This window comes from Onychostruthus taczanowskii, unplaced genomic scaffold (assembly GCF_017590055.1).
Source record: "Onychostruthus taczanowskii isolate IOZ18803 unplaced genomic scaffold, ASM1759005v1 scaffold4, whole genome shotgun sequence".
NCBI classification, from domain to species: Eukaryota; Metazoa; Chordata; class Aves; order Passeriformes; family Passeridae; genus Onychostruthus; species Onychostruthus taczanowskii.
The window spans coordinates 5,165,390-5,180,721 of NW_024501459.1; the positions used below are offsets into that span (position 1 = coordinate 5,165,390).

General features: G+C 37.4%; 1 protein-coding gene across 1 annotated transcript in view; it reads right to left on the reverse strand.

Moving 5' to 3' along the window:
• The window catches only part of TOX (thymocyte selection associated high mobility group box), a 217,079-nt gene that overhangs the window by 23,080 nt on the left and 178,667 nt on the right, over positions 1-15,332 (reverse strand). Inside the window, exons 5-6 of the mRNA XM_041412794.1 lie at positions 13,510-13,740; positions 1,967-2,047 (exon numbers count right to left, since the gene is read on the reverse strand). Coding sequence (XP_041268728.1) covers positions 1,967-2,047; positions 13,510-13,740 — 312 coding nt within the window. The remainder of the gene's footprint in view (positions 1-1,966; positions 2,048-13,509; positions 13,741-15,332) is intronic.

The window sequence follows — 15,332 nt, forward strand, 5'->3', positions numbered from 1 at the left end:
GTGTTACTTTTGGCATGTCTCAGCTTTTGATAATGAGGTCTTGGAATCTTGATAATACCATCTAAAAGTAGTTTTTATGGATGGTAATGTAACAACATGGACATAAAAGACCACATTGACTCCAAATAGACTTAATTATGTATTATATATACTTTCTCATGCTTACAGGCTTGTCTAAAAAACTACAACTCTTCTGGTGCCATATAAATATTTAATAATGATAATGTAGAATATACTGATATTATATTACAAAGGGTTATTTTACATCCTTATACCAAAATGGACTTGCTTTAGTTACATGCCAGCTCTTTTAGATTCTTTGAGTGTGTTCATGGGAATAAGCAATCAGTACTCAGCTTCATTAAGTTTATATTTTTACACTTTCCACACTAGAGGAAAACATTACATTATGGGCAGAATTTAAATAATTGCTTAAAAGTTAAGAAAATGCTTCAGTGCTTTTCTGACTAACAACAAATTTGAATATTTGCACTAATGGATTCATGCACTGAACTGATCAACAGTCTTCCAAATTTTTCTAAAAAACAAATTTCAGAAAATGCCATAATATACTCTTTTATTGTTAAAAAACAAAAAAAAAATCACATTTTTAATATTGTGCATTTCAAAATTAAGCCACATAGTGTGTCATGTAAATAGTCCATGATGATATGGAATAATGATAGCCAAGTTATCTTCTCAAGTGAAAAGCTGGGTTAAAACTTGGAATATTTTGAGCTTTTTAGACCTATCTTTTGCCAATAAGCAAGTTACTTCAAGAAGATTTGCTTGTGTTCAGAGGGTACTCTTTCTGAAGGCAAAGATTATTACTGGCACCAAAAAGTCCTAATACAGAAATGAAAGGTATACTGTAAATTACTTTAACTAAATGCAGGAGTATTTATAATGGCAGCTAAAAATGGAAAGTTATAGGACACAACCCCCAAAAATGAATTAGGTGGCAGTCTTATTTCAGACTTTTAAATTCAGAAGAAACACTGACCAAATAGAAGGATAGTGCAGAAACATGCATGAAAAGTCCTTGCACAGCTAATCATATATACAGCAAACCCCCTGAAAAATTAATATAGTATATATAGTAGTATTGCGTTCAGGGCCACAAAAATATTTTGAAACTAACCAAGAAGTTTTTCTCATGTCCTATATGCCAGTCCTTCATTCTGTGCTCTTTACCTCTAAAATGGATTTTATTTAAGTAAGAACAAAATTTATCTAAATTTGTTTGGATAGACCCAAAACAAATGGTTCTAACTGGCATGATTCTGAAGTAGCTCAATGGGTTTTTCACATTGACACAGTATAGTAATTTCACATTCTTCTGCATATTTAAAAGCCTATTACAAATTCTAAAGAGTCTACTGCAAAATCATGGGCACAGAGAATGTTTGAATAAATCTATTTAAAAAATTGCTACTGGCTGTATATTTGGTGTGTTTCAGTAAAGAATGTTCCACCATTGCTTTAGTGGTGACCTACGCCATGCTCACATTGGCTTGCTGGACATAAAATGGAAATTCACATTTCTTACGAAAATCTGCAATATCATCTGAGCTTGACCATTTCTGTCATGTGATTGCAAGGTAAAAAGCAGTACTAAAAAAACCCCACAAAACCAAACACATGTGCATGATATATATATTTTCCCTTATAGGTAGCAGAGCGGCTGCCTGGCATGTTTGTTAAATGGAGGTCTATTTACCACTACCTCCTTCCCCTGTTGAACTGGCATGTTACTCCCAAACTGGAGTGCTGTCTTGATGACCAGGAGGGAAAGGATGTCTTTATGTGGACAGATGACTGTGTTTATTGAGCATTTGCAACTTAAACGCAAGTTTAAGGTGGTAATAAACAAGGCTATTTGCACTAAATACTGCGGTGCTCAGCTGAAAATGGTTTGCAATATGTCACTATATAGATGTGTGTATGTATATACATCGTGTGTTACCTTGGATACAAGGCTTGCTCTGTAGGCAGCTAACTGCTTCAGATACTCCTTCTTGGCAGCTTCGGTTTTCTTTTTGTATACCTAAAAACAAAGAGTGGCACATTGGTAAATTAATCTGGTTTTGTTTTTATATATCACTGGCGTGTCTCTATGTCTTTCTAAATAAACAGCCTTTCCTCCCCATATTGCTTAAAGAGTGAAACAATAAACATCAAATATTTTAAAGAAAATATTGTTCCAACTGTGAAACGCCATTTAACTAACCAGCAGTACTGAAAAAAACAATATCCCTCATAGCACCTCAGGTTTAATTGCTCAAAATGAAGTGTGGGGCGTACTTTCAAATGGGACCTTTTGGGATGGGGGAAGGTAGGTGTCACCCCCTCCACTGGCTTCCACCTGTGAGACCAGTTAAAATCCTCTGGGGAAGACGAGGATTTGCAGAAAGACATTTGAGCTAAATGAAGGAGGAGATTGACAGCACCACAGATTAGCCAAAAGAATTCCTCTCTTCTCTGGGTGAACTGATGGGGGCAGTCAAAGAAACCCACAGAGCTGCTAAGGATAATAAATGTTAGTCATTATTCCAGTCTTGATCCCATATCGGTCTAATTAACTTCTCAGAAGCATGGATCTATTTCTGTACATTTCTCTCAACTCACCAAATTATTTTAAATGTGGCATGTGCACAATGTCATAATAGATTAAAGACCTTGGAGAATCACTTCCATTTTGCCCAGATTTCAAGACCAAAGACTATCTGCAGGGTTAAGCAGGACCTCATAGCACTACATGACGTTACAAAAGCGTGTGTAGATATTTAGGGTTGAAAGCTCTCAGGAGGAGAAGCAGGTTCTGACCCATGGAACCTAGCTAATGACTTGCTGTTAGACATGTCAGTGACAGATTTAGGAACAACTCAACATTTCTGTTTGCAAATATTGCCGTGAGTTTCTCATTACTTCATGGTTTGGGCTTTTTCCTGAAAGGGTAGATTCAGGAGTCATGCATACATCTGGGCTTCATGTGACTAAGCAGGACTGTCTGCTCATCTTCCTTGTTGAAAGGAGAAGTTTAGAAAACATCCAAAGGTTTAAAAGTGAGGGAGAAAAATAAAGGGAAAGAAAATTTACTTTTTTATTGTTGTTATATTTAATGATTTTTAAGTCAAGTGCCAAAGATTAATCCACATGTGGACGAACTTTTGGGGTTCATAATATTGCACAAAATGAAACTACAGCTTTGTGTATCTGTTGTCCACTTCTCCAGCCAAATGCACAACCTGGGCACCTGCGGAAAGCCTCCACAAGAAAAGTAAAGACTGTCCATTTTCCCCCTCCCATTCCTCACTGCCTGGTTAACTGGGCTGTTGATTCAAAGCTAAAAGACAGGCAAAGCCAGGAGGACAAGTTTGGGGTGTTCTTCTGAATTCCACAGCTAAAAGCACAAAGCAACATCTCCTCCCCAGAAAGAGAAACTTTATAGAACTTTAAAGTGTTCTCTTTTGATCTTCCAATGCTTCAGTAAAACCAGCAGTCCTGTAATGGAGAGGACCTGGCAGCACAGAGTGTACACAGAGGACAATACAGTTGCAGACAACAAAGGGAGAGTGGTAATGTCAGGCTGGAAGGATCCAGTACAAAACCATTTTTATAAAGAATGTACTCGTGAAACAATTTTTTGTTTCACTAGCGCTTTACTTTCAGACACAGAACAAACCTCAGATACAGGCTGGCAAAACTCAGAGGCTGCCTAAAAGGATTAAAGATTTTGCTTCCCAGGGAAGCAAAAGATCACAATGGAAACAGAGAAGTCTTAGGCTTCTAAAATTGTAAATATAAAGACAGAGCGCGAAAAGGATTGGTTTTAGCTGTGCAACTGTATCTTTGCACCCTTGTAATTTCTCCAGATTAAGATAAATACGTAGTGTTTGTTGATCTCCTATTGTTCTGCAAATAAAAAAAAAAGGTAGCAATTTGCTTCTTAAGTTGTTATCATTTGTGATTATTAGGGGAATTACTATTTGTTTTGAAAAAAAATAAGAAATTAGTCAGCAGTCTGTTCCTCGCTGCTAAAATTAATTCAGCTTGACCTACAGAACAAAGACTAAGCTATACTGCTTTGTATATTGCCATGCCTCTGTGTCACCCTGATAGCCAACTTAAAAAACAGAGCTGAACAACGAATTTTACACAGAACAATGTTCCTCAAAAGATCGTGTATCTACTGCTTCCACATTGGGTTTTATTTTGCATTACACAAATATAAAAAGTAGACACTCCTGCTGTGCTCTTACAGTCACAGTATAATTGAAAGAGTCCTCTGGGACTTGACTTTTCCCGCAAATAGTCATATTGCACAAGGTTAACTCAATAATATGAAGCTAAAACAATTCTGCAAATCTCCTTCTAAAACATCACTACTTCACAGAAACATCATCACACCGTTGTTATTTAATTATGTCCTACCTATGCCTCTACCATGTTCTGTGTTCACACTGCCTTACCCTCATCTCTTGAATCTTTTGGTGAATGAATAATAATCACATGAACATCATGTCTTCCCTAGCACAATAAAATTTACTGATTTAACAGGAGGTCATTATAGTAAATATAGCAAATATACTGGGTGGGAAAAAGTTTTAGATGACACCAGCCTGCTTTGATTTTTGCATTGGCAAGAATGGCTTGCCTGGAAGGTAGTCAGCTCACCCCACTTTGTGCCTGGAAAAGCATTGGTGTGTCCTCTGAGGACAACAGGTTGAGCCCTCACTATGCCCTTCCCAAGGTGCCCACTGCTTAGCTTAGCATACAAGTAGGCTGATGATCCTCATGCTGGTTTTGGAAATTGATTTGCCATGGCCTAGGCTAAAAATTATAGTAAATTCTGCCTGTCTGGGTAACTTGGTAACATAAATAGCAACAAAGTCTGGTCTGGCCATCAATATTTTTCTCTGAAGGCAAATGAATGTGGCCCCAGCAGTGGTACCAATTCACTGGCTCTGTGCTGGACTGGACTTGCACTGGGAGCTTATGGAGGCAAGGCAAGTGGGGAATGTCTTCAGCAGCAGTATCTCAAACAGGTATGAACAAGTCAGCTGCTTCTCTCAAACTCTTTCTAAATTTTTTTCCTGCAGCTGTGGGAATTTTTTAGCCCTCAGGCTTAAATAGTTTTGTGTTGCTGTAAGTATAAGACTTGTATCCTTGCAGCACTTTTGGGGAGGAAAGACTTGTGTCATCATTCAAGTGTGCTCTAGAAAACAGCTGAAGGTCTTTTGAGCTTCATGCTTAAGACAGTGCCAAATTATCAAACACATCATATCCAATAATACAACTAACATTTTTCCTGCATCATAAAGCAGGGTTCTGTTCTGTTACTTATCTATACGGTATAGTGGGAGTATTTAATTGTATTTATAGCATCTTAGAAATCTCCTATAAGGTCATTTTCTTGTCCTCTGTCAAGCAAGCAACAATTATTAAATAAGTAACTTGACAGGAACATATAGTTATGGAATTAAGTCATTTCCATTTTGCTTTAATTCAATTAACATGATAATTGAACGTCAACTGATTGTCACTCAGGCGGCAAAGGCAAATTCTGATTCAGCTGCATATTTGTGTCCTTACACAGTATTTTATTTTCTATATTGTCCCAGTTGAGGAAAAAAATGAATGTTGGCAGAAAAAGACATAATTTTGTATATGCAGGGTAGGCCAGTTTAATTTATTCTTTTCCTCTTCAGCATGTTATAGAAACCCCAAAACACCAGGACTGCATACATTTATCTATAAATGGAGCTTGCTGGCGTTATTTTCTGACTGTGCTTCACACATGCAAATGCAGACAGCATAATACACAGGTGCTCATTTAATTGCACTTCCAAGGTAGCTTCAAGTTCCCTTACACTGTACAGCAAAGCATGTAAAAAGGAGCGAGCACAAAACTTTTGTTACTTTGTGCATATAAGTATATTTATATTATATATAAATATAAATGTAAGTAGAAACAGAAATACAAATAGAAATACAAATAGAAATAAAAATAGAAATAAAAATAGAAATAAAAATAGAAATAAAAATAAAAATAGAAATAAAAATATATTATATTATATTATATTATATTATATTATGATATATATAACATTATATATATTATATATCTTGTCTTAAGCCAGGATTTTGTTCTGGCTAGCCATTTTTTCACAATGAACTTCCTCCCAACCTGCTTGTGGAGGATTATCAACACGTCACAACACAGTAAGCAACGGGATTACTACCGTGTCACTTGTGGCTTGCACCCTTATTGCCTGAGTGGAACAGATCTCCCTTCCCCCAGTCATCACAAGAGCCCAAACAGGCACTCAAATGTCTGCAACCACATCCTCAGTTTTTACTATCAGATGATAATGGAAAATTATTGCTTGGGACTAGAGTCCCCTTTGATACTAGAGATGATACTAGACTTGGAGACAGTGAACTAAAGTGACTCATAATTTTAGGAGAAAAAGAGACCTTCAGAAACTGTGTTTTATGGAAGTCTGCAAAAGCTCTGTGTCTCCTAGATGACAAAGCAAATTACAAAGAACCATGCTGCTTCCCTGGCTTTGCCTAAATAGATGGTATGAGGATGACAAAGGAAGGGAAATTTTCTGTTTATCTTGTGGATATCTCCTTAGAGCTGGGACTTGCAAGCAACTTATATTTGTCTTTTTAAAATGATGTAAAAGTGCCCACATTTGTTTTGGTGGAAGTGTTCCAGAAAGCCCACAAAACAGTATATGCAAAAATAGTAAATTAAAAAGCAACACGACTGATTCTGTATTCTTGGTCTCCGCAGTGTTATATCCCATGGGAGTGTCATTTTCACGGACTACAGTTACAGGAATGTCATCTGATAAAATACAGTAGGCTCCAATCCAGAATTAAATTCCACATTCAGATTGTCATTCCTGGCCCTAAATATGTCGGCTCATAGAGAAAGCTTGTATTTTTTTCCAAGAGGGAGACATACCTCTAGTTTTAATCTCTTGATTTTGCAGCAAAGGCACCTAGAGCTGCACACACTCATCTAAAATATGGACGAAGATATTCCCACAGCAGTCAGAAAAAAAAAAAAAATTCCTCAGAATTGCTTAATGGACATTGAAATATATTACCATTTGATTTTTAATCTAAGTACATACAGTAACAAAGAGGCCCAGGGCTAGCTATATGGCTCAGTAGTCTCTTTGACTGTAGAGCATGGAAAAGACACTGATGACATATTAGAGGCTTAAGGGGAAGAATTCTGTCTTTCTGGCTTGTGGGGGAAAGATCACAGGCCAAATTCAGCTCTAGCACAAACAATGAGGCTCCTGGAGAACACTGGAAATTGCAGCCATTTGTGCCAGGCCTAAATTTGACCTTATAGTTTTGATGCTTTCAGCTTGCAGGAGCAGGACTGCTCACTTTATCAGAAGCATGTTGGATGAAAGTTGAGTACAAAACAAGTGACATTAAACACATGATTTATCTGGTGATTATTTCCACCTGCTGGTACTCTTTTTATTTAAAAAAAAAGGATGTGAGCCTGAATGGAGGTATAATAATTGGGCCTAAATCCAGTTTTGTATGCAAGCAACATAAAAATTATGTTCCTGTTGAAGTCAAATGTATGGCTAAAAGCTGGGGAAGAAGAAGAAGTTGAAAATTAAGGCTATTATTTATGCACATTGATACAACAGTATTTGAAACCCAGGGTCCTTTTGGCCCAGCTGCTTCCAAGTACAATAAGAAAGTGGAGTTAAAGTCAACATTTCATAATTCAGGAGCCTTGTGCAATATTTCTCTAGGAGCCAAGTTTATTGTGTGCTGCAAATGGATATTAGAAATCCACCCCAAGCAACGGGTGTCTGATGTTCCCAGTGACTTCACAGAGAGCTTGATACTTGTCCCCTCTGAAGTCAATGGAAGTTAAGGGCTTCAAAGACTGGCCATGTAGAAGCCAGGGCTATAGAAAAATCTGAAGATATAAATTTACTTATATGTAAATAGACGTGAGTCGTATCTGCACATAGTATGTGCCTATTATTGGCCCATTTTCGTTCCAGCTCATTAATGCAGATTGTTTTCAGAGGAAGATTAATCCAGGTGCTTTCAGAGGAAGGGAGAAGGAGAATACACCAGGATGAGGATCAGTTGTTTTGAAATCTTGATGCCCCAGTCTAGATCTTCAAAGGGTAGGATGCAATTTCAAGACAGAAATTTGTAAAAAAAACAATGCATCTCCCAAACACTTCTAAGATGGAACACTGGTGAAAGCACATAGGTGCAAGTATCTGGGAGGACAGATGTAAAGTTGCTCTCTGTTGTGCCTATTCCAGAATTCATTTTGCTTATAATTCACTTTGGCAGTGTGCACACACAGATGTGCCTTCTCTTCCTAGTCTCATTTACAAAAATAAAACAAAGCTAAATCTTGTGTGGTTGTTTATCTACTAAACTGGAGGTACATTCTCATCCTCTTACAATTGTGTTAGTTATTCCTTGGAGATTGCTTCATTAGCAAGGAGCAAGGAAGGGTTTCTAAAGGGAGAATAAGAGATAGATAAACAAATGTCTGTGTGAGTACATCAGCACGTACAAGGAAAGAAATTGAAAATTTGTTTTAAAAATTCTACTGATTACTTTGACCTCATGGTCTGCACATCTTCTGAAGCTGTTTCAGCAGCCAGTCCCCTGAACTGTCTGACATCCTGACACCGGGCACCCCACATGCATGGCAATGCAATGGGGGCACGAGGGCTCTTCCAGCCATGGGGCAGATGATCTCATTTGTCATGTCAAGGGATGGGATGCCATCGCACCCTGGGAGGGAGGATCTAGGTTGGGTGCTCCCAAAAGACTGGTGGAGTCAAGACCTCTTGAAACACTGATCTTGGATCCACTTTGATCTGACTTGTGTCTCACATCATGAGAGAAGCTGTGGTGATATGAGGTGCTGGCCAGCATTGCTTGTAAATCCCCTACTGATCTACCTGGTTCATCCCAGCAGCAGATAATGTGTGGCTAAGTCTAAAACATCCCTGTGGTCAAAAGAAAAACTTATAAAATATGCTTTGTTTTTTTTCATGCTCAAATCAGTCTGGGTTCTTTTATAGACAAAATAGAAACCCCTGAAAGCTTGGAGGTTATAGGGAAAAAGGTAACAGCATTACAAACATTGACACTAATGCACAGGGACTTAGTTTTACATAAGTATTGGTAACATACAATCCAAGTTCCACCAGATATTAAAGAATAAACTGCAGCTTTTATCTAGTGGGTCTTTGAGCACCAATGAGGAGTAAATGATTTGATTTTGTGAGCTCGGAGGATTTGTCAGCTGCCTCATATGTATAATTCTGGCTCTTCATATTCCTGCTGCTTCTAATTTAGCAGGACAGGCTCATAATTGAAGCAAATTAACTATTTACACTTGCCACCTCTACCAGGGGAAGAGGACATATCAGCAGGAAAGAATGAGTGGGAAATTAAATTCTTCCCACTTGTGTCAGATCTGCCCTTATATAAACACATTAACAGTAATTTCATGAGGCGTCAACCATAGGAATAAATACACAGGGATAAAATAATGAGGTGTTGCTATTGAGCTGAACTGTTGCAGCTAATATTACTGTCTATGAATTATGCAGCCTGAAAGAAAGCATCTGTCAGAGCACTCAAACAGTCACTTCACCTGCTTCTTCTGATTGCTAAGTTTTGGGTGCCTGAGGTGAATCCCTCCTTCTCCCAGCTGTAGGACCAGTGCACAGTTGAAGCAAACACACAGGAACACATACACACACACAAGTATGCACACTGAGCTGTTCATAGGAGGCCAAATTAATTCCTACTAGAATTCCAGTTAAGTCACTGAAGTAACACCAGAGATTAATTTTGTTGAATGTTGAATAGACATTCAATTCCATTTTTAGAATAACAGAACATTTATTAAGGTCTTTGGCTGAAGTTTTAAAGTTACACTAATGTAAACAAGAACATTTTGTTTGTAATTTGCCACATCTATTACAGCTTTACTAGGACTCCAATTAGAAACTTAAGGTTCATTTAGTACATGCACATCTGGTACTGATTTAAAATTACTTTCCTTTTTCATCTAAGGACAGAAAATGACCTAAATAGCCTTTTTACCCAGTTTAAACCAGTGTTCTGTCTGAAAGGCAATGACTCAACCATTTAGCATGCTGATCCCTTTTAACTAGGGGCTGTTTATCTCCCCTTTGCAGTAAAAAAGTGTGCAAAAGGCAAAGATGTACATAGATAAGCTATAGAAATGGGATGCATAGAAGTATAGTACTAAAGAGAAAACATAAGAGAGGAACTGGAAAAGTCTCTGAAAAAAAAATATCCCAGTGCTATCACTATAGCATTGAGGAGAATGTATCAACACACTACTGCTACAGCTGCCTACTGTTCACAGATTTATTAATCTGAACAATTTTAGGAAGCATTTACAGTGAAAAATGAAGGAAAATGTACAGTGCCTGCTTCTGATCATGTATAATTATTGTACTCTATCCAGAATTTGAGAAGTCCACGACAAAGTCCACCATGACCATTAAATTCCCTGTAACTTCTAGATTCTGTGTAGATAGATTTGGACAAACAGAATACAGGCACACACCAGCATTGTTTGCAAATGGGTTTTTTACACACAGAAATGAATGGGAACATATGATTCAAAAATTCAAATATCTTCATATGCTAAAATGAGAGGAAAGTACACTGGTATCTGCTTTAGTCTAATGAATTGCATTATTCTCATTGTAAGAATGTCAGAGTGCAATCCATTTTAAGCATAACCCTCCCCTAACTTCAGTAAGGCACCCACCATCAGTTAGTTCATAACCCCATTTCCTTTTTTTCATTCAAATCCTATTTTATCAAAAACACTTTCCTAGTTCTTCACAGTTTGAAAAACATATGTGGTTATTGCACAAAGCTTTTCAATATGCCAGGTTATCAAAATTTTGTTGCAAAGTCTTGGGCATACATACATTGCCCTTAAGTCATTTTTGTACTGAGTTTCTATACTTTCATTTATTCTGTGGTCAATCTTCAGGAATAAACAAGAAGAATTCTTTGCATTTCAGAAAAAAATGGCTCAGATCACAGCAACAAAGAAGATTTCATTTTAGCATGAAAACATGAGGCTATTCTTCTTTTTCAATAGCTGCATTATGTTCTACTTTCTGATTCATTTATATTTACTATTTAAATAGGAAAAGGAGTTCCAATTCAGGAAACATAATTTGGAAATATATTTCTAGTTAAATTCCAGAATAAGCATTAGCTTCCAAAACATAAGCCAGAAGCTTTATGATAATTGAATCCTTTTCAGCAAGTATAATTCATCAATAAAGTTGTCCTCTAATGATGTTATTGTTTCTTTATTTAACTATTTTTGAATTTCTGAAGCTTCTTCAATGCCAAATACCAAATGCTACATTAATAATTTGTATTTTTAGAGTCCAATTTTCCTACCAGATACATAGATTTCATAACAGTTACTAATGCTCTGGATCTGAAAAATTAGACCTTTAAAATACAGACTATCTAGTCAGTTAAGATGTCTTGTAATCATTGCTTTGTACTATTAGATCCCTAATGGAAAAATACATTACTTTAAATTTATTGTAGAAAATAGGATTGCCAATTTTATTTTTTTTAAATGGAGACTATCTTTTATTATTTTTGTACAGTGCTAGATTAGAAAGGGCTTGGGCCTGGAATTTTAAAAATGTGCTTAATAGATGATAATGAATAGGCAAAATGAGTCAAAAAGCAACGAAGACATGCTAACCCAACTCTTTAAATAATTGGCTTAAAAACATAGTTGCAGCCATTTTTACATGCATGTGTCATATGGATTCCACAATGCATCATTCATCTGTGTTTCAACTTAAATTAACAACAGAGACAAGGAAAATAAATTTTGTTCTGTCCTTACAGCATAGGACTTATTCAAATTTTGCTCTCGACCATGAATAGGAAATTGAAGTTAAGCTGGAAATTTAGGGTTTCATGAACTTTTCTTACACATTTCTATGGAAGAGCTTTAATACTTTGGTGGTAGTACTCACATGACAAGCTTGAAGGAAATGTGCATTTTACAATCTTTGGCCTTTGCTGGGCATATTAAAAAAGGGAAAAGAAAGACACAACACAACACAAGAAAATAATGCTAATGTGCCAGTCAAAGTGACTTTTCTGTTCCTTGTGTTCAGAAAGTTACCTCTCTTCCAGCTAAACCTTCCAACCACTGGCCTTATTAATTGGTGGATACTAGATAACAACAGGTTTGGGTTTTTGTTTTTTTTTTGTTTTTTTTTTAAATTTAATTTATTTACTCAATGAGTGCCAAATCTCAATTCCTTTCACACTGGTATATTTAGCAAGGATCTAGATATACATACACCACCCAGTTATTAGCAAAGTAACCCTTCTTTTTTTTTTTTTTCTTTTCCAAGACCAAATAGCTTTGCGTTCCAATAAATCATTAAGAAGTTTTCATTAATTCTTAGTTTTTAACTCTAATTTTGTAATAACAGTGTATGAATGAAGGAGATTCAGTTAATTCCCAGTACTTTTCCACTCTGTGCTAACATCAACCCCAGTTCAGGTCTCCTTTAGCCAACATAACTCTCACCCATCATTTCCTTCTATATCTGTTGCCTTCATAAAGTTCCCATTCCTTTATCAATCCAATCCATTCTGCTGGCAGTTAGTAAAAATGCAGCCAATAACAACAGAAGAGCAATGGTATGCTACAGTGAGGATCCGTGGTATTTGCCAGCTGCCACCACTTCAATGTGATGAGCTTCCAGAGTTGCCCGCTTTTACACAGCTTTGACTGACTTGGAGTTATTTCTGCAACGTTTCAGGTCCAGCTCTACTGGTCTCATTGCAGAGCCAAGGCTTTCCACGGAAGACAGAAGTAACCTTGGGAAGTGATTTCCACAGCCTACATACATGCTAGAGGATGCCCTTTGTCACCATCCACCCTAGGTCTCTTTGGGTCAACACATCACTAACTTCTTTCATAAAAGGTGGTTTGGGAGCAAATGTGAGCCCAGCTTCACCCCTGGCATCATGGGATCATGGGGAAGGGAAAGATCTGCAAGTGGGAGCTCACATATATGTCACCTCCCACTGTGCAGATCTAAGCTTTGGCAGCAAGGTCCCCTTACACAGCAGTTTCACGTCCAGGGCAATGACATTGTCAAATCCTAGGCCCACAGATTTCAGCATAAAACATTCCTAAATATAATCCTTTATAAAACTTGTGCCACATCCCAAAACAAGGTAAATTCTTTTAGTGGTTTCATACAGATAAAATAAAACAGTACTCTCCTTATCTCGGTCTCTTTAAATCATATTCCTGAGATGGCACATATTCAAGTTTCATCCTGGCTAACAAAAGAAGCTGCCTACAGTGCTCAGATGACCCTGATAACACTTTCCTGAAACAAAGCCTCTGAGCTACAGCACACATTGTACCTGTTTTTGTTCTTCTCCTAAGCCGTCCCACATTGAAGCTACAATTTTAGAGACTTCACCAAAAGTAGCATTGGGGTTTTGGCCCTTGATGGCTGCTTGAGTGTCTCGAAAGAATAATGCATAGGCAGACACAGGCTTCTGTGGCTCATTTGGGTCCTTCTTCTTCTTCTTTTTGGGAGTTTTGGGTTTCTTTCCTATATCTGAAGCAGGTCTCTTCTCGCCACCGTTGACCTGTAACATAATATTAGGAAAGTACTATTAAAAAAAGCCAGTTTAATTCACTTGGACCACTGGTACAGCCTCTACGGTGCAAAAACATTGGATTTTGCATGCAGAAATGGAATTTTTGTTGTTATGTTTGACAATCCAAATGTTGACACTATCTGCATGAGTTGCATGTATAAAATTCACTATAAGTATTTTGGATAATGCTATTTTTTCCCTTAAACACTTCATATTTCTCTTTCATATAATTGCAATAATGTCTGTCTGGTCATCTTTTGACCTTTTCTAAGTTTCATTGCTAGTGGCTATAACAAGAAAATAATGAGAAAATTCAAATGAAATTAGTTTCTCTATAGCCTGAGTATCAGTTCAACAACATGAACCATCTGCAGACAGCAGGAACACTCTCATTTCTACATTTGCTTATTCTTGCCCTTTCCCAGAATGACCCCAGACTACTGTTCAAATCAATTTCTTCTGCAGCTGGTGGTATATCTTCCAGGCACTTTGAAGAAAATCTGGTTGTGAACCAAGCAATTCAAGTTACAGACATTCCCCTAACACATTTTCTAAATAAAGTCTGAAGAAACAAACTTTTACCAGTATAGACAGTTCAGAGACCTTTAAAGGATCAGTTTTGACCTATCTGGATTTGGCTGAGTAGTTTTTCTATCTGCTCACGTAAAAGCAAATGGTTTGAAGAAAGGAGTGAAAGAGAAATGGTGTATGGAGGAAAGCTCATGTGCCTTATTTATTCAGCACCTGAAAAAAACCCTGCACATGAGCATTTGTGCAAATGCCAAAGCACCCTATTTTCCTAGTAAAGCTGGTGAAGGGTCTGGAGCTCAACCCTTTTGAGGAGCAGCTGAGGAAACAGGTTGTTAAGACTGGAGAAAGGAAGGCTTAGGAGAGACCTTATCACTCTCTATAGCTGCTTGAAAGAAGGTTGTAGCAAGGTGAGTGTTGGTCTCTTGACCCAAGTTACAAGGCATAGAATGAGAAGAAATGGCCTCAAGTTGCCCCTGGGGAATTTTATTAGGAAAAAATTCTTCACCAAAAAGATTGTCAAGCATTGGAATGGCTGCCCAGAGAAGTGGTGGAGTCACTTTCCCTGAAGGCATTTAAAAGATGTCTAGATGTGGGCTCCTGGGCACATGGTTTCGTAGTGAGCTTGGAAGTGGGAGGTTAACAATTCGACTTCATGATCTTAAAGGTCTTTTCCAGCCTAAATTATTCTAGGATTCTATGCCTTACAAGCACATAAAGGGACAATAACTTGATTCTTCAACACTTTGGAACTCCATGGCAAAGTAGCTTTTCTTGATATGATCATTTAATTTACTGTAACTGTAGAAATGGTGTGTGATCTCCCAAGTGGGTTCAAAGGCTTTTTTCTTTTGTTGGCATGACCAAAGCACTGTGCATCATAAGCATCTTTAAGAGAAGAGAAGATCAAGAGCATAAATGGTATGCTCTGGCTAAGGATCTACTAGGCATGACTTCTTTCACTTCCTTCTATTATTATTTTTTAATAATGCATATCAAGCGGCACAGGAGGATACAGGTGTTCAAATCATTGGAACTGCATGAGGAAAGTG